Source organism: Cyprinus carpio, chromosome B5 (genome assembly GCF_018340385.1).
Source record: "Cyprinus carpio isolate SPL01 chromosome B5, ASM1834038v1, whole genome shotgun sequence".
Taxonomy (NCBI): Eukaryota; Metazoa; Chordata; class Actinopteri; order Cypriniformes; family Cyprinidae; genus Cyprinus; species Cyprinus carpio.
This window is the reverse complement of record NC_056601.1, coordinates 32,330,885-32,352,284: the sequence shown is the minus strand read 5'-3', so window position 1 is coordinate 32,352,284 and position 21,400 is coordinate 32,330,885. Positions and strand designations below refer to the sequence as shown.

The window sequence follows — 21,400 nt, the reverse complement described above, 5'->3', positions numbered from 1 at the left end:
GCTTCGTTTACATGATTCAGGCTGTTGAGAGAGGCCGTTCAAGGGCAAAAAAACAACACTGAGATTTCACAATTCTTTTTCCCTAAAGTACTTTCGTTGTTATTTCAGTGGATATAAACTCATTTTAGTTCATTAATGTGGAAACAGAAGCCTGCCGTGTCTCAGAATGGCCAATATAAACATCCTCCAAACACACACACACACGTCAACACAAGGCAAGTCACTTCAGCCGTCCTGGTTACAAGCAAGTACAGCTCAGGTCTACTAGACTGAAATCTAGTAAAAAACAACAAAACAGGCAAATCTGACAATAGCATTAGAAATGATGCTTGCACGGTCTGTAAGAAATTAAACATCTAGGATTTCTCCTATTTATTTTTATTACTAGATGCCCAGCTTTCCTCCTATACTGTCTCTAATGTCATTAGAGCACATATTGCTCCTGTGCTCATATGCATATTATGCAATGTGCATGTAATATTTATATATATATATAAAAGTGAATATATCTACACATCCGATCCACAAATTAAACAATTTAGTGAAGTTTGAGCTTTGAAAAAAAGTTCAATGAGACAAGAAAATTTGTTACCCCTTTTAATTATTAAGATAATTAAGATATTTAACTCAAAGGGTTAGAGAAAATGTGTAAATTGTCAAATTATGAATGTTTTGGTATAAGAAGCCTTAAGAAATTAACATTATAAATGGACTTATAAAAAATAAATAAATAAATAGACTTAATTTATTAATTTACTATATAAACTTTGTTTATTTATTTACTAAATAAATAAGTACATAATTGAGTAAATAGACTTCTTGGAAAACAAACAAACAAATGGACTTCATGGAAAATAAATAAATAAATAAATGGAAGTCATGGAAAATCAATCAATAACTTCAAACCTTAATTGATTGATTTATTGATTAATTGATTTATTTGCTAAATAAATAAGTACATAAGTAAATAAACGTAAATGGACTTCATGGGAAAACAAACAAATAAACAAATAAATGGAAGTCATGGAAAATCACTCCATCAGTCAATATCTTGAAACCTTAAGAAATTAGCACTAAAAATGGACTTGATATGAGCATCTGTGTGAGCTTATGGTAAGTTAGATGAAGTACAACAGCGACACTGGCTCTCTCACAGCAAACACAAACCAAAAAAAACAATTCAATAAAATCATTCACTGCATGTGCTTTTAATTAACATGGAGTCTCTTGTTCTCTCTGTGTAATCTACTGTCATCTATGAGAATCAACAGAAAGCCTGTAAAACTCCACATCTCTGCAGCTGGAGCCGAGTCTGGCATCTCCACAGCAGCTCTCCAATAAAATCCTAGCGTCCTCCATTAGTGCTTAAGACCCGCAGACGCACACTTTCGACACACTCAAACATACAAACAGCTGGTCTCTCAGTGTCTTGCTTCTCGACAGTTTCAGAGTCACACAAAAGCATTTAATGAATAAAATTACCCATTACCTGCAGGCTGCTCTAATTACAAATAACAGAAAATATAAGCCATAAGAGGTAAAACTAAACCCAAACCACAACATAACCTGATAACCCAGACTAAAGCACACAGTACCACTGCTGTGCAGCAGTCAAAAAACATGCCAAACATTTAGAATATAATGAAACATTTGCAAATTATATGTTATGGCCAAAATTTCAATAGAGCATGACTGCTGTTGATGAATGGCTGTCAGTGGAGAAAGATGAGAAACTTGACTTCTTGCATTACTCCAAGTACATAAATTCAAACCTGTCTATTTTGGCAAGCTATAGATTTCATGCATCACTGTATTCTGAAATGCTTCAAAATGCAATTCATGCAACAAAAGTTTTCTCTTTCAGGTCAGCTAGTGTCAAAACAGAGCAACAGTTTGAAGAGATGTCATGCCATGTTTACCAGTTATCTGAATAATATCCAGGGTTATTTTTATTAGCTAAAAACCATCAAAAAGCATAAAACATTTTAATTTTTTTTTTAATTACATAGTTCTATTAAAGGGGTCATATGATGCAATTTCAAGTTTTTCTTTTTTTATATATTTTATTTCATTCCAAGTTTTTAAACATTTTTTATGGTTTTTGTTTTAGTTAACTAATAACCCTGAATTTTTCTCTCTTGGAGTGTTGTTCTATTTGAACGTAAGTGCCCTGCGAAGTGGACATCACAGGATGTTCCATTCAAAGTGCATTGAAGTGTGCGAGATGTAAATTTTACGAGGTATATGATGTCCTTGTGCATAGATAAGAAGTCTCAAACCCAAAGAGATATTCTTTATTTAAGGTTAGTACTCGTCCTCATCCTAATATGATTCTTTTTTAACACGCCCCCACATATCTACGTCACTATGTGGGAAGATTTGCATAACACTGCCCAAATGTATACGCAAAGAAAGAAGGCATAACTTTTATTCTTGCTGTTGTATTGCTGCCGCCGTGCCATGAATATGGGTAGAAACTTTCTGACCTGATGTGTTTCAAAATAAATAAAGAAAGAAGGCATAACTTTTATTCTTGCTGTTGTATTTTTGGTGACGTGATTTTGTGTTTTCGGTGTGTGTTTAACGCAATGTATTGTATGGGGAGTAAGATTTGCTTCACCTGGTTGATGTTAGTTTTTAAAAATCAATGCATTTCAGAAAGGCGGGGCAGAGAGGAGCAACAATAATTTACGGTATATGGAAAATAATGTGTTTTTTGAACCTTAAACTACACCAAATGCACAAAATAATGTTATTTTTAGCATCATCAAATGACCCCTTTTGCATCTGTGTTGGTCTATTTAAATAATTATACTTTTAAAATGCATTTATTTAAATTGCCTCAAATCAGTATAAATCTGTTAATTGTGAAAAAATTAAACAAAGTATGAGCAAGGTTTTTTATATGCAATTCAAATACATAAATCTTAAATTTCTGCCTAAATTAGGTCACGTGAGTCAAGCTTGCATCGGATGACTCTCAGCTGATCGCATCTACCTATAGGAATACAACACCTATCACGACATTCCTATATAAGCTCTATTCAGTATTATTCAGCAGCTTTTTCACTTGCTCAGGAGCAAATTACCCTCCTCTATCCCCAGCTCCTCCTTTCACCACATTCAGGACTTGGCTTTCTGACTTGACACAGCTCATGTATCTGTCCATCAGTCCCAGTCTCTCTCTTGATGTTTTGATTTCCACCAGACCAGCGTGTGAGTGTTTTTCTGTCACCGCTGAGCAAACCGAGTCTTACGTGTCAGCATGTGCGTGTGTGATTCCCATGGCTTGACAGTGAGACAAAACTTTCCGTTAGTGGATCAAACAGGGAAACAGGAAGCTGGCACACACATGCAAACAAAACACACTTCTTCTGCTCTCAAACACACAGAGAACCAGTCAAAAGTCTGGACAATTGTGCTCCACTAGTTCTCTTCACATACCACAAATCGAATGTGTGTGCTTACGCAAAAGGATTGTGATCATCTCTTGAGCTTGTGCAGTCTGATTATTTTAGCTTCATAAATTCTGAGACTTCCCTTATTCATCAAATTATAATAAATAAACAAACAAAAGATAAGCAATGCATTCTCTAAACAAACAAAATGGTAGATTTTCATTTGTCAAGGATTCTTAAATTTGTGTGAAGGTAAAATTACATTACAATAACATTTCGATTTCATATTGTTTCTCACACAAAATTATAAAATGCCTTGGAATATTACATTCATGGTCATTTTTTGTCATGTTTGGATCTTGACAGCTCTGTTGTTCAATGTCTACTTTCTTACTACTTTTCAGAATTAAAAAAGAAAAGAAAACACAACAACAAAAGGCATTATTCCATAATAAACATTTCATATAATAGAATGGAATGTTGTCACATGATCTCATGTTGCATGTTTAATTCAGCAAGTGGCATTCAGGTATCACCTTGAGAAAAAATTTAATTAAATAAAACAAATAAACAAACAAATAAATAAATATGAATGAATTAATAAAATAATAACACATAAATTAAATAAAAAAGTTTAATAATAAATAATGCATAATAAATAAATAAATAAAAACACAAATAAAATAAATGAATGAATTAAAAATAAATAAATAAATAAACAAATAAAACATAATACATAATAAAAATAAATTAACTCATTAAAAATACAAAATAAAAGAATAATAAATAAATAAACATTTGTTCACTTAAATTAGTGAATACATTTTATAAATCTATATATTCTTTATTTGTCTTATAATAAAACAAAGTGAAAAAATAAATAAATCTACAATTACTTTCCCCGTTAGTCCTCCATCATACTGAGGTTCAAGGTAAGCGCACTGCATTGTGGGATACAGTATTCTATGCATTGCGGTATACTGCACATTTGGCAAAGGTTGTTTATGTATTCTATGTATTCAATTTGCATAATGTGCACAGTACACTATATATATTGCAGAAACAGTCTGCATGTTTGTACTATTCAGAGCACATACTTGAATACTGGACAGTACTATTTCCAATATTATTGTGTATTTAATGTATTTGTCATTTTTAGCATATTCAATAACTTTTTTGCCCAATTACCAAAGCAGTGCATGCATATTCTTACTTCTGTAAGGAGAGGTTGAGTTTGTCTGTGCTGGATTTGATCTTATTCTGAGCCTCGAGGTGGTTCATGCCATCAGTGCTGATGCCGTCGATGGACAGGACCAGATCTCCCACAGCCACTCCTGCTTTAGCAGCCTTTCCTCCATCCGACAGCTGAAACCACACAGATAATGATGAAAATAACACAGGGACACATATCTTATTGTTAAATATGCCACGAATTGATTGGGTGGCTCTTTTAAGTATAAATACCAAAATACCTCGAATGATATTTGAACTTAGAATCTCATTTTTACGAAGTAAGGCAGCTCAGCAGATTTATATATATATATATATGTATGTATATTAAAGAAATATCTTGCACAAAAATGCAGTAAAAACAGTAATATCATACAGTACAGTATATATATGGATATACTGTAAAATTTAATTTATTGCTGAATTTTCAGCATCATTACTCCAGTCTTCAGTGTCACATGATCCTTCAGAAATCATTCCAATATGCTGATTTGCTGCTCAAGAAACATTGCACATATAAATGTCAAATAATATTTTTATGAAAACCATGACTTTTTCAGGTTTTTTTTGATGAAAAGAAGGTTCAAAAGAACAGCATATATTTGAAATAAAAAACTTTTGTAACATTACAAATGTCTTTACTGTCACTTCTGATCAATTTAATGCATCCTTGCTGAATAAAAGCATTAATTAGATCTTACTGACCCCAATCTTTTGAACGGTATTGTACCGTACTAATCAGAATTCAAATAAAAGTGATTAAAAACAGACATATAAGCTGCACTTTTGAAATCTGTAAAAGCTTTAGGAAACAATAAGAGAGTATCAGTAAAAGAGATTCACTTCAAACACAGCAGAGCTTTCAACAGTAAACAACTCAAGACAAAAGTTCACATTTAGTGCAAAATAAACTCTGTTCAAGTGGTGCATAAATCACAGCGGATGTCCCTGCAAACCTGAGGCCGGTGTGGTCGGGCCAATTCAAACAGAATTTAAGTAAAGATAACTCTGAAAGACTCCAGTCCACTTTCAGTCTGAAACCACTCAAGTGCTCTTCAATTATCACATGACCACCTCTTTAATAAGATTATCTTATATAAACACAAACCCTGCAGATGGCAGACATATGTGTTCATGTGTGCTCAGCTGTGTGCCTTTTATATGAGACGCTGTAAACATCTGAGACTACATCTCATTCATCAATGTTTTGCCACAATCCTGCATGAAAGCGGCGCTCTTTCTTGTGCACTCGAGAACACATTAATGCGTCGAAAAGACAAGAACCTGGTTGAAAACATGTGGTACAAGTATGCAGCATCGCTGGTTTAATGCCACAATAACACAAAAGTGCACCGCTTTCTTTGATTCCTGTCATAACTTCTGTTTCCACTGGAGAGTAAACAGAAATAAAACACAAAGAGCATCTGAGAGCAATTACAGCGCAACGGCACCCAAAGACAACGCGGATGCTGTTTTTCACGAAACCACAATCTTGGGATAGCTAAAGCAAAGCCAATTTGAAGGTGGAAACACATAATTAACTCGCAAACACATGTTTTCGGCCGTCGTGTGCGATTGTAAACGCTTCTTGGGTTCTCTCATTAATGCGCTTGAGAACATGTGGCTTGTTGGTCTTTGATTGAGTTCAGTTGCATGCTGTGCCCTCGAGGACAACAGCGGACACTACACACAAATAAACACGCACAATAAACACATCTGAAATCAGGAAGTGCGTTTCAAAAGAAAGGAAATGGGACCGATATGAGATCTGATGGAAGAACAAAAAGCGTGTGTGTGTGTAAGTGTGTGAATTTGCATACAAATGTGTGTCTGTTTAGTGAATGGGGTCCGGTCGTTCTGATTAATGCGTAGGGCAAAGACGAACTCTAATTTGAGTCTTTAAAGAAAAAATAAATGCAGTATAAATTCATGCATATATTCACTGACTTACAGAGTTTCAGAGTTGCAGATATAAAAGATATTAAATAAATGTCACAATTTGAGTAAGAACATGTGCTTCCTTTTTGTAATAAATTGATAACATTCACATTTTGACATGAAAATGAACTACGACTATAACTTAACTCCTGGTCAGTACATCATAATACTGTTTAAAAGTATTGTGATCAAAAATACAAGTAAAATTGTAAAATAAATTAAATTCTTAGAATTTAAAATAAGTGTGTTCCAACGGTGGCGGAGCAGGTGAGCCAGGGGGATGTCGAGGATCCGGGAGGAGGAGCTGAGGGCTCTGGCGACCAAGGCGGAGGTAGAGATCCAGAGATCCGCAGCGGAGCCGGAGCAACTGATGACCAAGGTGGAGCTGGCGGTGGGTAGGAGCCCAACAGAGCCGGTGGGACGGAGCGATGAGGCACAACCAGAGGAGAAGAGTCCAGAGGTGATGCCGGGTCTACGCCTGACCAAGGTGGAGCCGGAGGGACGAGGGAGCCCGGTGGAGCTGATGGATGATGGGTGATGGTGGAGGCGAGGGAATTAGGAGCCGAGGTGGAGGGCGCTCTGAACTGGATTCGGGGGATGAAGCCCTCCCCTCTTCGTTTTGGTACTTTTGCCCCACCATACTCAGCTCACTCCAGGGGCGATGCAGGGGCGGAGCTCCTCTCCGCACTCAAACCATCCATGGCTTGCTACCTCAAGGTGGGCACTGTTGCCGGCTCTCGCACCTGGTCTGATGGGTTAGGCTCAACTTCCGGGGCGATCATCTGCTCAGTCGCTTGGCTATGCTCTGGCTCGCGGATCATGGTGGGAAATGGCTTTCCATTATCGGTGGGCTCAAGCTGATGCTCCGTACCACGGGGAGATGGTGGGCTGGGCTCTGGGTCAGGAGTGGACCTGGCGAGATCATCCATGGGGCAGACGGTGAGTGGTGATCCATTTCTCGCCAGAGTCCACTCTACAAAGGCCCTCGAGGACCATCTTCAGATGACAGAGCTCTGCTCGCGGTGTTCAGGCTTGTATCATAAAATGAGCAGAGCGCATCGTCCGGGTAGCTGCTGGCATTAGCTAGCAAGAGGAACAGTCTGGTATGGTCATCAAGAGATCGGCCCCCCTGCTCCAGCAAGAGGAGGAGGAATTTGGGCTTGATGAGGGGATCCATGGGGCACAACGGAAAGAAAAAACACTGAGAGAAAACAAAAACAAAACGGAGGGGAAACACGCAATAATCTGTATTTAGGTCGGGTCTTCTGTCACGTTATGCTGTTTGAAGGAACTCAGGAGACACAAGGAAACGTTTAACAATTCTTTAATCCAGGAGACTCAGGGCGAACATCATAACAGGGGCTTGAGGAACACAAACAGTACACAAGTAGACTCGATGAAGACAGACTGCACAGACTAGGACTTATAACATCAGGGCAATCAGGGGAACACATGTTAACAGAATTACTAATTAACTAAACTAGGACACACAGGAACAGAAACACGGGCAAAACACGACACAGAACAGTCCAGGATCCTGACAGTTCTATTGTAATATATATTTAAAGATGTAGTTTATTCCTGTGATTAATTTTCAGCATCATTACTCCATTCTTCAGTGTCACATGATCCTTCAGAAATCATTCTAATATGCTGATTTGCTGCTCAATAAATATTTATTCTTATTATTAATGTTGAAAACAGTTTTGCTGCTTTTTTTCAGGATTCTTTGATGAACAGAAAGTTAAAACGAACAGCATTTACAGTATATGAAACAGAAATCTTTTGTAACATTAGAAATGTCTTTCTTTTGTCACTTTTGATCAGTTTAATGCATCTTTGCTGAATGAAATTATTAATTTCTTTAAAAAAAATACACTTATTGAACTTTTTGGCCATTTTTAGACCTTGGTCACCTCTATGCTTTAAACAACATTAAAATTCTGCTTAGTTCTTGTGTGCTCATTGTAGAAAAGTAAATCATGCATGTTCTGAATGACAAGTTACTCTGGCAGCCTATATGCGAACACATATTTTGGTGTGTTTTAGCTGGGCCTGAATGTGGTGCTAAATATTTTTACAACTTGTTTACTCATGGTGGTTAACTCGTGGTTTTGAAAGTCAAGAAACCACACCAGTAATTAGAGAGTTGCTGGTTTCAGTGCTGGTTAGAGCACCAGTGCCAAATGTTTTCAAGGGACAATTGACACTTAATGCCAAACTATGCTTGCAAAGAAGAAAGCATAGTTATATAACAGTAAAGACATTTAATTCTTGGAATAGTTCACTCAAACAATAAAAAAAATAGCTGAAAATGTAGTCACCCTCAGACCATCCAAGATGTACATCTTCATCAGAACAGATTTTTCTGGGTGAGCTATTCCTTAAAAGGATCATTGGCCCACAAAAGTAGATATTTAGCAAAAACTTCATAAAACACAAAAGCATTATATACAGTTGTAGATATAAAATCTTATTCATGCTTTCTTCACGAATGAATTCAGTTTCCCAATCACACCAAAGCACATGAAACCTGAAATATAACAGGTGGTGATTTTACACAGCGTAACCGTGAAGTCATACCGCATACAGATGGTCTGCCACTCCAGCATCAGTGGTTTTACTGTTTCTGAAGGTGTTGCACGGCTGCTAGGTGAACAGTGAACAGAAGGTCTATTCAATTTCATAAACGTCCCTCAGAGACACGCCAACCCGTTCAGCTAAACTAGGTGCGTTCATTAACTTTAATCTAAACACACAACTAGCTGTGAATACTCATAAAATGCCTTATGTGTGTGTCTGAGGTACAGCGTGAGTGCTGTCGCAATCATTACTGCAAGCAGAACGCAGTCTGTATATAGAGACCAAAACGCTCAAGAAAGTTCATTGCTGAGAGAATGAGAGAATACGGTAATATTCAGATGAAGTGTGTGAGACAGATACCATTGGCTTCATCACGTTACACTGAACAGGTCTGCGCAAATAATTAAGCCTTCTGTTCGAAAAGTCAGACAGAGGGGCATTTCATTCAGTCTTGGATCGTAATGAATGCTTGCGTTTGTTTCTGGTGCTACAACAATATAAAAAATGGGTGATTATTCAATTGAGGGGAATTTTCTGTACACTTTTATTTTTAATTTAATACTAAATCATTCACTTTAGTTTTAAAGAAAATTTTTTGTTAAAATATTCAAGTATATAATAATTTAATAAATTAAATATACAATCTTTAAAAAAAATAATGATTTTATTCAGCATGGATGCATTAAATTTATCAAAAGTGACAGTTCTACACGGTTTCCACAAACAGCATAAATGGCTGAATGAATGGTTGAGTTTGTTTCCTGTTCATCTCACGTTCACATGTGGAATCTTGCAGGTGGTTTTGGGCAGATTTATAGGTGAGACTGGAAGCACAATCTCCTGACATGATCAGAAGTGGTACAGTTTGTACTTGAATGCTATGTCATTAATAATTCAGTGAAATGATTAAATCAGCTGAGAAATCTTTATTAAATGTTTTCTCACAAGCGGCATTAAATGTTCTTTCCTTTTTATCTTTCATTTCATTCAACAATTTTTGATAGTTTTAGTTTTAGGCAAAAATAACTACACTGATTTAAATTACATTTCTAAAATAATCTCACGCATAAATTGTCTGTTTGTTTTAAGTTTTTTTGTAAGCAATTTACCCATGCACACTAGCAACACCCCAACAACCCCAACCATCAACCGTAGCAACCGTATACTGTTAACAAAAACATTCTGAACACCTTAGCAACTACACAGTAACACCCTCGAAACCACCCACAAAATTTGAGAAAATTTATACTCTTAAAAAACACTCTGAACACCATTGCAACCGCACAGCAACACCCTAGCAACCACCCACAACATTCTAGAAACCGTATTCCATAAAACAACATTCTGAACACATTAGCAACCACACAGTAACAACTTAACAACCACCCACAACATTCTAGAAACCGTATTCCATAAAACAACATTCTGAACACATTAGCAACCACACAGTAACACCCTAGAAACCACCCACAACATTCTATAAAATGTTTAGTGTTAACAAAAACATTCTAAACACATTAGCAACAATACAGTTACACCTTAACAACCACCCAAAGCATTCTAGAAACAGTATACTGTTAAAAATACATTTTGAACACCTTAGTACACCACACAGCAACACCCTAGAAACAACTCACAGCATTCTAGAAACAATATACTCTTATACAACACTCTGAACACCCTTGCAACCACACAGCAAAACCATAGCAACCACCCACAACATTCCAGAAACAATATACTCTTAAACAACATTCTGAACACCTTAGCAGCTACATAGTAACACCCTAGTAACCACCCACAACATTCTAGAAATTGTTTAGTCTTAACAAAAACATTCTAAACACATTAGCAACAATACAGTAACACCTTAACAACCACCCACAGCATTCTAGAAACAGTATACTGTTAAAATACATTTTGAACACCTTAGTAACCACACAGTAACACCCTAGAAACCACCCACAGCATTCTAGAAACTGTAAACTGTTAAAAAAAAAAACAAATTGAACACCTTAGCAACAACACAGTTACACCCTAGCAACCACCCACAACATTCTATAAACTGTATACTGTAAAAAAAAAAAAACCACACATTTTGAACACATCAGCAACCACCCACAACATTCTAGAAACTGTATACTTCTAAACAACATTCTGAATACCTTAGCAACCACACAGTAACATCCTAGCAACCACCCACATCATCCTCCTAGCTTTGTTGTGGCAAGTTTTATGCAGGCAAATGCCAATCACATTTCCTTCAAACCTAGAGAGAGAAAACATCTGTAGTGGTACCTCCATGATGGTATCAGAAGTACAGAAAGAGAGAAACAGAACACACACCCAGCTGTGATCCTGTGGACTGACACTAACCAGAATGTAGCAGCAGCTCCAAACCACAGTTTAATAAAGCCTAGTTTAGACCAGATCCCTGTATTAAATCCCATCATAAACCAGAACTCAGAATATTAAATCTCTGTAAGGCTGGCTGAGGTACAGCGAAGGTCCAAACCAACCCAAACTTCCCACTGCTTTTCAAACAAAAATAAATAAATAAATAAATCACACTCCCACAACCTCAGACTCGTCCACGTCCAAACCCGACACAATCCCCCCAAACTTTTATTTACAATCTAAAGCTGTCACAGCGCCCGTCCTGTCTGAAATCAGTACAAACGCTCAAAGAAATCCTGCATCTGCAACCTACAAGTTCCCGCCAGAAAAACTGCAGTTTAATCCCCACGGCTGAAACCTGCAGAGGACTTTACCATCGCATGAACTGGAACATTCTCGTTTTATCTTATCAGTGACAAAAAGTTTATCACCCACGCATACACACTCCTCTGGAGATGATGTCATGAGAAATGCAAGACAAAACTTGAGACAGCAGGTCTGTTTTAAGTAGTTCAACTTCAGTCAGTCGACACACATGGCTCTCCACACTCTTACAAATAAAGTTTGTGAAAGGGGATGCCACAATGATGCCACAGGAGAACCATTTTTGGTTCCCCAAAGAACCTTTCAGTGAACAGCTCTTAAAAAAAAAAAAACATTTCTTAGTGTGAACTACATTTCAGAAATCTAAAGAAACCTTTTTTCACTATAAAGAAACTTTTGTGGAATGTAAAAGTTCTTCATGGAATCAATGATGCCAATAAATAGTTCTGATTCTGATTGGTCACTGCATCAAACTAGCTTTTCATCAAATACAACCAATAAAATATAATTTTAATTAAATAAAAATTAATTTAATAATAATAATAATAAAATAAAATAAAAAATAAATAGATTAAATAAATAATTTAATTATATAATTAAATAAATATATAGAATTTTATTTATTTAAATAAACTTTTAATAGTGTACTGTGTTTTTTACTTTTATTGTTTGTTGTTTGAAAAATTTTTATAGAAGCTGGTTGATTACTTTATTTTTTTTGTAAGCTGATCTAGTTTCTTAATAATGATGAGTGATGTTGTTACTAGCATCACTAATACTGACTTCCCAACAAAACAAGACTGTAATTCATAGATTTAAGATGTGTCCAGCTAGCTGACGGCTGCGCTCCCAGCTTTTACTGAGGATTTGAAGTTGAAATAACATCTTTTATGGAGTGTGAGTAACGTCTGTAGCGGGATCCGAGAGAGCTCTCGCTCTATTGATAAAATATTTTCACTGGCTTCCCATATAAAGCGCTCTAAGCCACAAACCAGACCAACCAGCAGCCAGACGAACCACAACATCACAAACTCTAATGTGAAGAATCACTGTCTGACTAAAATAAATAAATAAATATAAAATTGTCCAATGCATATCTTTTCAATACTTACATTATTTTTTATTTTATTTCAATTAATCTTTATTATATTTAAATATTTCTGTTATTTGTTAAATAATTGTTTTAAAATAAAATACAATTATTAATAAAATAATGTATTTTAATTTATTAATTTTATTTGAAAATAATATAAAATAAAAAATAACACTGTAAAAATAGCTTGTAAAACACAACAGCATAATTAAAAGTACATAATAAAATAAATAAAGACTTTAAAACACTGAGATGAAGAGGGAAGGGCAGAAGAAAAGAAGGAAGAATCTGGATGGGGGAGGGAAGGAAATAGAGAGAAGCAAGGAAAATCAATCAGAAGGTCATTTACATCACTCCTCAGCCAGATGGCATTGTGGGAATAGCTGTCAAGCATTGGCAGCTCAAACGGTTGTGTGACATAAGTGCATCTGAGTGTGTGTGTGTGTGTGTGTGTGTGAGAGAGAGAGAGAGAGAGAGAGAGAGATACTGTAGATGGAGAGAGGATGGAAGACTCATTAGAAAATAAAAAGTATGAACAGGTGGAAAGGAAAGGTTACATAGATCACTTAACAGATAAAGAGATTAATATTCAAGGGGGAGTGAGGTAAACTGTGCCACTTGTGTATTAAGTTTGTCCCGTAGTTAAGATGAGATGAGATGGCGGTAAAACTAAGAGTCTTAGAATGTCTGCTATCAAGTGACGTTAGAAAAAAAGCACCTATAAATATATAGACACAGAAATACATCTTGTCAAAAGTAGTCCACATCAGGACTAGGTCCGTGCAACAGTTTGCAGTTCTTTGTTCAGTTTGCACCATCAAAATTAACCAGATTTTAATTTTATCCAAAGCTATTTGCACTGAATTTCAGCTATACATCTTTTTAATTCATGCACTCTCTGGAAATTAAACCGCTGGCTTTGCTAGTGGCATGCTCTTCTGTTAGAGCTAAAGGAACACTGTATAAATGCAATCCCAATTTACTTTTATGCACATTATTTGCATTTTCATAAACCTGCAAAGAAAAAGTTTAAAAGTGAGAATATTTTAATTGCAAAGAGACAGTTTTGTACTGATGTTTGCAAAAGTATTTCTGGCATATATAATTTCTGGCGTATATAAATGCTTTATTTATTAATTTATAATTTACTCATAATCAAATAATTTTAATGGCTTTATACAGTGGCAATTCACCAACATGTATGATATACACTACTGTTCAAAATTTTGGGGGTCAGCAAGAATTAATTTATATTTTTATTCAGAGAGGATGATGTCATTGTTCAAAAATGACAGTAGAGACATTTATGAATTTAGATTATAAGAAAGAGTTTTTATTCATATCAAAAGAGTCCTGAAAAATGTATTCCACAAAAATATGAAGCAGCACAACTGTTTTTGACATTGATAATAACAATAAATTAGCATATCAGAATGATTTCTCAAGCATCATTTACATGTATTCAAATATAAAATATTTTAGATATTTCTTAAATACTTTATATTGTAATCATCTTTCACAATATTATAGTTTTACTGAATTTTTAATCAAATAAATGCAGCCTTGGTGAGCAGAAGAGACTTCCAAAACATTCAACATTTTACAGACCCCAAACTTTTAATTGTGTATATTTTAATATATGGGTTTGATTTAATTTGACATGCAAAATATATTTTCTCCTGTGTATCTCTCAATCACAGGCAGCAGTAAATGATGGGTATTTTCAAGATATGATGGCATTATAAACACTGTGCACAGTTTCACAGCTCTCTCCCCTATACATAATGACGAGATCAGAAGCAACAGAAAAACAGACAAAACGAGAATAAAGAGGGGGGCGAGAGATCATTAAAGGGTACAGATGGTGTCGGGGGGTCAGAAGGGGTGTATTATGTTAGAATGAGTGTGTGTTCGTACTCACCCGTGAAATGGAGAGAGGCATGTTGAAGTCTTTCCCCCCCTGCAGTCTGAAGCCCCATGGGGCCGGACCCTGTAACACCACACTGTATTTACCACTCATAGCTGTCTGATATAAAACACACCCGCAGAGGCTGCCAAACACTCAGAAACTCCTCACAGAATGCCCTGGAAAGACAGACAGAGAGAGAGAGAGAGAGGCAGAAGAGTTCAGTCAGACATCGTTGAAAAAGCTTGTGATTTAGAACTAGATTTGTTCTTTTTCTAAATAAAATGTGAGTGGAAAACCTCAATGCTAGGAGGTTGCCAAGGCATTTCTATGCTGTTGTTAAAGTGTTTAGGGTGGTTTTTACTCGCAAAAACCTTTTCGGAGTTTCTGAGCAATAGAAACAGAGAGGCTTGTCTTATGAAACACTGCTAATAAAGTTTAGTAGCAAAAAGCAGTATAAAAAATATATTTTTTAAAAACATGCTCAGTGTCAGTAAAAAATAAATTGTGGGTATTACATACACTTCAGTTCAAAAGTTTGGTATTTTTTATATTTTTATGCTCACCAAGGCTGTATTTATTTGGTCAAAAATAAGAAAAAAAAAACATTAATATTAGGAAATATTATTAAAATTTTAAAAACTGTTTACTATTTTAATATAATTTAAAATCTAATTTATTTCTGTGATGCAAAGCTGAATTTTCAGCATCATTGCTCCAGTCTTCAGATTCACATGAGCCTTCAGAAATCAAGCATCCTGATTTTCATAATGCTGCTTAACATATTTGTGGAAACCACAATCATTTTTCAGCATTCTTTCATGAATAGAAAGTTCAAAAAACAGCATTTATCTAAAAACTTTTGAACGTCATAAATGTCTTTACTATCACTTTCGATCAATTTATTGCATCCTTGCTAAAATCATTAAAACACACTTCTGAACAGTAATGTAATTAACAAAGTCAAATAATACATAATGCATAAGTTAACATGCATTAAACAAAGCTAAAGAGAAGTAATCGTTCTGCATATGTTATTCAGATAACTTTACCTTCAGAAAGAACCTTGACAAAAAGAAACACAAACTCCTCTGCAATGCAGGTCGAAAGGTCTGACACCAAATGATCCACACAGACAGCAGATTGTCCATTTATACCCATCTATCAGAGGGTGTGTGTGTATTTTGGGGGTTGGGATGGGGGTGCTAGGCTTACACGCTGATATTTTGGGAACAGACTCTAGACGTGCTGTGCCAAATATTAAGGAGGAACCATCATAAAGCCACCAGAACCCGAAACAAAGGTCCTGAGATTAGACGATCAGGATCAGACGCTGGAATGTTCCATGGGTCAGATGGGTGTCCTATCATCAGCACATTTCTAGTGGGAATGCTTTAGCCTGCCAGTATCTCTGTCTATTGCTCATATTGTCCAATAATTCGTCATGGGAAAAGAGTAAGACTACTCTAAACACTGGAATACAAATGAGATTCACATGTGATCCATGCTGTCATCACACATTATCCAGAATACTCTTCATCTGGTATCAGTAAGACAAATGTTACTCTCATTAAACAAACCCAAATGATGGAAAATTAAAGTAATGTTTCTATTATGTTGCACTGTGCTGTGGTGATTGTGCACGGCTACTATGGGTGGATGGATGATGGTAGAAGGATGATGGATAAATAGACGGACAATGGATGGACATGATGGATTAATGGATGGATGGATGTAGACTGAAAGATGAGAGTTGAATAGACGGATGGATGAATGGACAGATGGATGGAATGATGGATGAAAATATGGGAAGATGACAGATGGATGTATGGATGGATAGATGGATGGAAAGATTGAAAGATGATAGAAAATGTATGGAAATATTGCAGATGGATGGATGGATGGATGGATGGATTTGTAGATGGTGTATGGAAATATTGCAGATGGATGGATGGATGGATGGATGGATGGAATAATGGATAGAAAGATGGGAAGATGACAGACAGATGGATGAATAAATGGGTAGATGATACATCGAAAGATTGAAAGATGATGGATGGATGGATGGATGGATGGATGGATGGATGGATGGATGGATGATGGACAGAGATTCAAATATGACAGATGAATTGATGATGGATGAATGGACAGACTGAAGCATAGATGGAATGATGGATGAATTGGTGGATGGATGGATGACAGAGGAATGGATGGATGGATGGATGGATGATAGAGGAACAGATAAATGGATGAATGGATGATAGATGAATGGATGATAGATGATGGATGATAGAGGAATGAATTAGATGAATGGGATATAGGAATGTATGATGAATGTATGATGGATGGATGGATGGATGGATGGATGGACAGAGATTCAAAGATGACAGATGAATTGATGATGATGAATGGACAGACTGAAGCATAGATGGAATGATGGATGAATTGGTGGATGGATGAATGATAGAGGAATGGATGGATGGATGGATGATATAGAGAAATGATTGGATGGATGGATGGATGGATGGATGATGGAAAGAGGATGGATGATAGAGGGATGGATGGATGGATGATAGAGGAATGGATGGATGGATGAATTGATGGTAGAGGAATGGATGGATGGATGATATAGAGAAATTATTGGATAGATGGATGGATGGATGGATGGATGGATTATGGATGGATGGATGGATGATGGATGGATGGATGGATGGATGGATGGATGGATGGTTGGTTGTATAGTAGAGGAATGGATGGATGAATAGATGAATGAATGGATGGAAAGATGAAAGAGGAATGGATGGATGAATAGATGAATGAATGGATGGATGGAAAGATGAAAGAGGAATGGATGGATGAATAGATGGACAGATTGATGCAGAGATAAATAAAGTGAAACCATAGAATAATCAAATGATAGAATCATGGATGGATCTATCTCTATATCTTTATACATTTCTATATTTTGATAAACTACAAAATATGTATTGGCATGCTCTCCACACATGGTCAGTGTGGAGAGGAAGAGGATGTGAGTTCAGAGCTGGACAATGTAATTATTAATCATATATCCAGACACACACATACATACAAACCACATACATAATGCACATTAATGTACAGGAAAGAATGGAAGAAAATGTCTGAATACAATGAGAAGCCATAAGGTCAGTCCTCAGGCAGTCTGGGGATCACTGACGGTGTGTGTGTGTGTGTGTGTGTGTGTGTGTATGTATGTGTAAGTGTGTGTGTGTGTGTGTGTATGTATTGTATGTGTGTGTGTGTGTGTGTGTGTGTGTGTGTGTGTGTGTGTGTGTGTGTGTGTGTGTGTGCTGAGTGAGGGGTTAGTCCGGTATCTGACCCAGATCTAATATCAATAGTTTAAAACTCATCAAACTCCATGTGTTCATCTCTCTCTCCACACACACACACACACACACACACACACACACACTCATCTCTCTTGCCACAGAAGTGAAGCAGCACACAATAAGAAAATCACATTAGTGGCATATGATAAATGATCTATGCGGACACACACACAATAGAGCGTTCAGAGGCACGCTGAGTGGCGGCAGTAAGTAGCTTTAGGCTTGAGTGAGAACAGCTGAGACCAAAGCCAGAACAATACATGCTGTCTGCGTGCGTGTGTGTGTGTATGTGTATGTGTGTGTGTGTGTGTGTGTGTGTGTGTGTGTGTGTGTGTGTGTGTGTGTGTTCATAATAGCTGTCGGATTAAGTGCCTCTCTGGTTTACAGTTTTCTCCAACAACATGCGTTATAGATCCAGCGACTCCAGCAGGAGACATAAGGAAAACAGATTGCTGCTTTGTGTTGTGTTTCTTCTGGCCGCTGGTCGTAGATGATCTGATTCATTATCATTACAAAGAGATTTAACTGCATTAACCACATTTAAGTCACGATTACAGTGTGTGTGTGAGACATTTCTGACTAAAAATGTCATGCACATGAACACATAGAATCTGTCTGGCTGTATGCGACCTCACACTAATCTAATTTAATCCTGATCTGTCTGCATTGAATCAATGCAATTACACCAGACGAGTAACTAATTCAGTCGTCTGATACCTGCTGACAACACTTTCAAACCTGGAACTCTAATTGCATAGAATAGATGTTAGGCATCGTTCATGTCTGGAGGACAAACACTGTAGGACGGGTTAAACACTGAAGTTTGGATTTGGAGTTTGTTCAAATCTCTAAATAAGAGCAAGAGTAATGCTTGACTTTTTGAAACACTGCTAAAGCAATAACTAAAGCCCCAAAAGGTGCTTGTTCCTGGAACAGTGAGCAGATCTTCACAAGGACCAATCAATGTTCTGCATGCTAAAAATAAATAATGAAACAGTGTCTGCGCATCTGAGCATCTGCTTGCTATGCTTGTATATGAATGAGCCAGTGAGTCATGAATCAGTTGAATTTATGGTTTATACCAATTTGTAAATATAATGTCGCAAAAAAGTTGTGTGTGTTCAAAAGTTTGGGATCAGTTAGATTTTTAATGTTTTTAATAGAGTCTCTTGTGCTCATCAAGGCTGTATTTATTTGTTTAAAAAATACAGAAAAAAACTGTAATATTGTGAGATATTGTTTCCATTTCTAATATTGGTTTTCTGTTTTAATATACTTTAAAATATAATTTATTTCTATTGTGATAGAGTCTTTGCTATCACTTTTTATCCATTTAGCACATCCTTGCTGAATAAAAGTAAAAAAAAAGAAAGAATTTTTTTTTTTTACTTTGAACGGTATATTGTAACACAAGATTTCCATTTTGAATAAACGCATTTTTATATATATATATACGGTATATATATATATATATATATATATATATATATATATATATATATATATATATATATTCATAAAAGCATCCTGGAAAAAGTATTATAGGTTCCAAAAAACATGAAGCAGCAGAACTGTTTCCAACACTGATCATATAATAATAATATTTATACACGGTAATTTAGTGGTTTAAATCATTTTTCTCATCTGCTGCCTGTCTAATTTGCTCATCTAGAGGGGTGAAGACAGACATTGACCCCAGCCTGAATAACATATAACATCCCCCCATCCATATGGAGCCCTCCGAGACATCGTGAGACATTACAGCTCCTGAAGAACACTACCTAATGCTAATCGTTGATCACTGTTGATTTCAGTTTATTCTCACCATTTCACACTTAACATTTACTCCATTTGTTATGGATATCATTAGGCAACTTGTAGGCATGCCATGTCAACACAAAGAAGAATTTTGCTAAACTTTGTTTTTCAAATGGAACATATTTTACAAAAAATAAATTAAATAAAGACAGCATGAATTCATTAATTTCATCAGTGAACATCAATGTGGTTTCAAAAAACGCACTCAAAACCCTTTTAAATTTATATAACAAAATAACCAATGTCATCAGTTTTCTATAGTTGATTAAAGTAAACACACACACACTAACACTGGCATGCATCAAGGCAGATAAATATAATGAAAGAAGATACAAACCAAATGGTTGAACTGTGTTTCTAAAACAAGGGAATTGGGTTGAGCAAGTTTATATGAGGACATTTATATAAGGACATTTATGAGTTTTGTCTGTTCTTATGAACAAAAAAATGGTATGTTTTTGTTATTATTATTTTATTTGTATTTTTTTTTTCAAAATTGTCTTACTCATTACATTTTGCATTTTAAAAAATTGCTTATTTAAAATTGCATTTTAGAAAATTGCTTATATTTACTTTACTTAACGTTTTCTTCTCAAATCAGCAAGTGCTGTACTGAAAACTTGTCCCGGTTCCCCAAACACTAAAAAGTATTTAACTGAAATCCATGTAAAACCGGTTTAAAGTTTCTCCTGTCTTGTGTCATGTGATGAGCTCGCGCTTACCTGTGCGCGCAGGTCTGAAGATGAGTCGCGTCGCGTCTGTGCAGCTGCGGCGGCGCTGCGAGGCTCATGAGGTCCCTCCGCAAGTGACGTCATCAAACATGGGCTGGACCTGCTGAAGAGCAAAACACTACAAAGACCTTATATACAATTTTATTATACAAAGACCTGCAAGACTTATATTTTGTACTACTATTAAGCAGCTTATATACTGTCTATGCTATAAAGTAATAAAACAAAAATAAAATTAACTATAGTTAAATTATATTTAATTTATGTGACACAATGTAGGCTACTGATGCAAAATAAATAATATAAAAAATTACTTTAAAACAATCCAATGCATTGTTTATACCACTTATAGCCTAAGTATAATATAAATATATATATAATATATATATATATATATATATATATAAAAAAAACTATATATATATATTTTGTTATATATATATACATAGCCTACATACATATAGTACTGATAAAGTTATGTAAAATAAATAAGATATAAAATAAAATGCCAAAAAAAAAATGAAAAAGCTACCTCAATATATGCTATTGGTAATAAATATAATGTCTAAAGTCAGATTGTTTCAGTCTTATTAAATAATACTTTTACTTGGTGG

At 35.7% G+C, this 21,400-nt stretch overlaps 1 protein-coding gene across 9 annotated transcripts in view; it reads right to left on the bottom strand.

Moving 5' to 3' along the window:
* LOC109082025 (PDZ and LIM domain protein 5-like) overlaps nt 1-20,846 on the bottom strand; it is a 48,410-nt gene extending 27,564 nt beyond the window's left edge. For 8 of the 9 annotated variants that reach the window (XM_042723172.1, XM_042723174.1, XM_042723175.1 and 5 more), the window contains exons 1-3: nt 15,919-16,042; nt 14,882-15,045; nt 4,612-4,763 (exon numbers count right to left, since the gene is read on the bottom strand). In XM_042723172.1, coding sequence (XP_042579106.1) covers nt 4,612-4,763; nt 14,882-14,980 — 251 coding nt within the window. In that variant the 5' untranslated portion in view covers nt 14,981-15,045; nt 15,919-16,042. Of the gene's footprint in view, nt 1-4,611; nt 4,764-14,881; nt 15,046-15,918; nt 16,043-20,777 lie in introns of those variants that run through there. The other variant, XM_042723173.1, reaches the window with a different exon arrangement.
* Nucleotides 20,847-21,400: the final 554 nt, after the last annotated feature.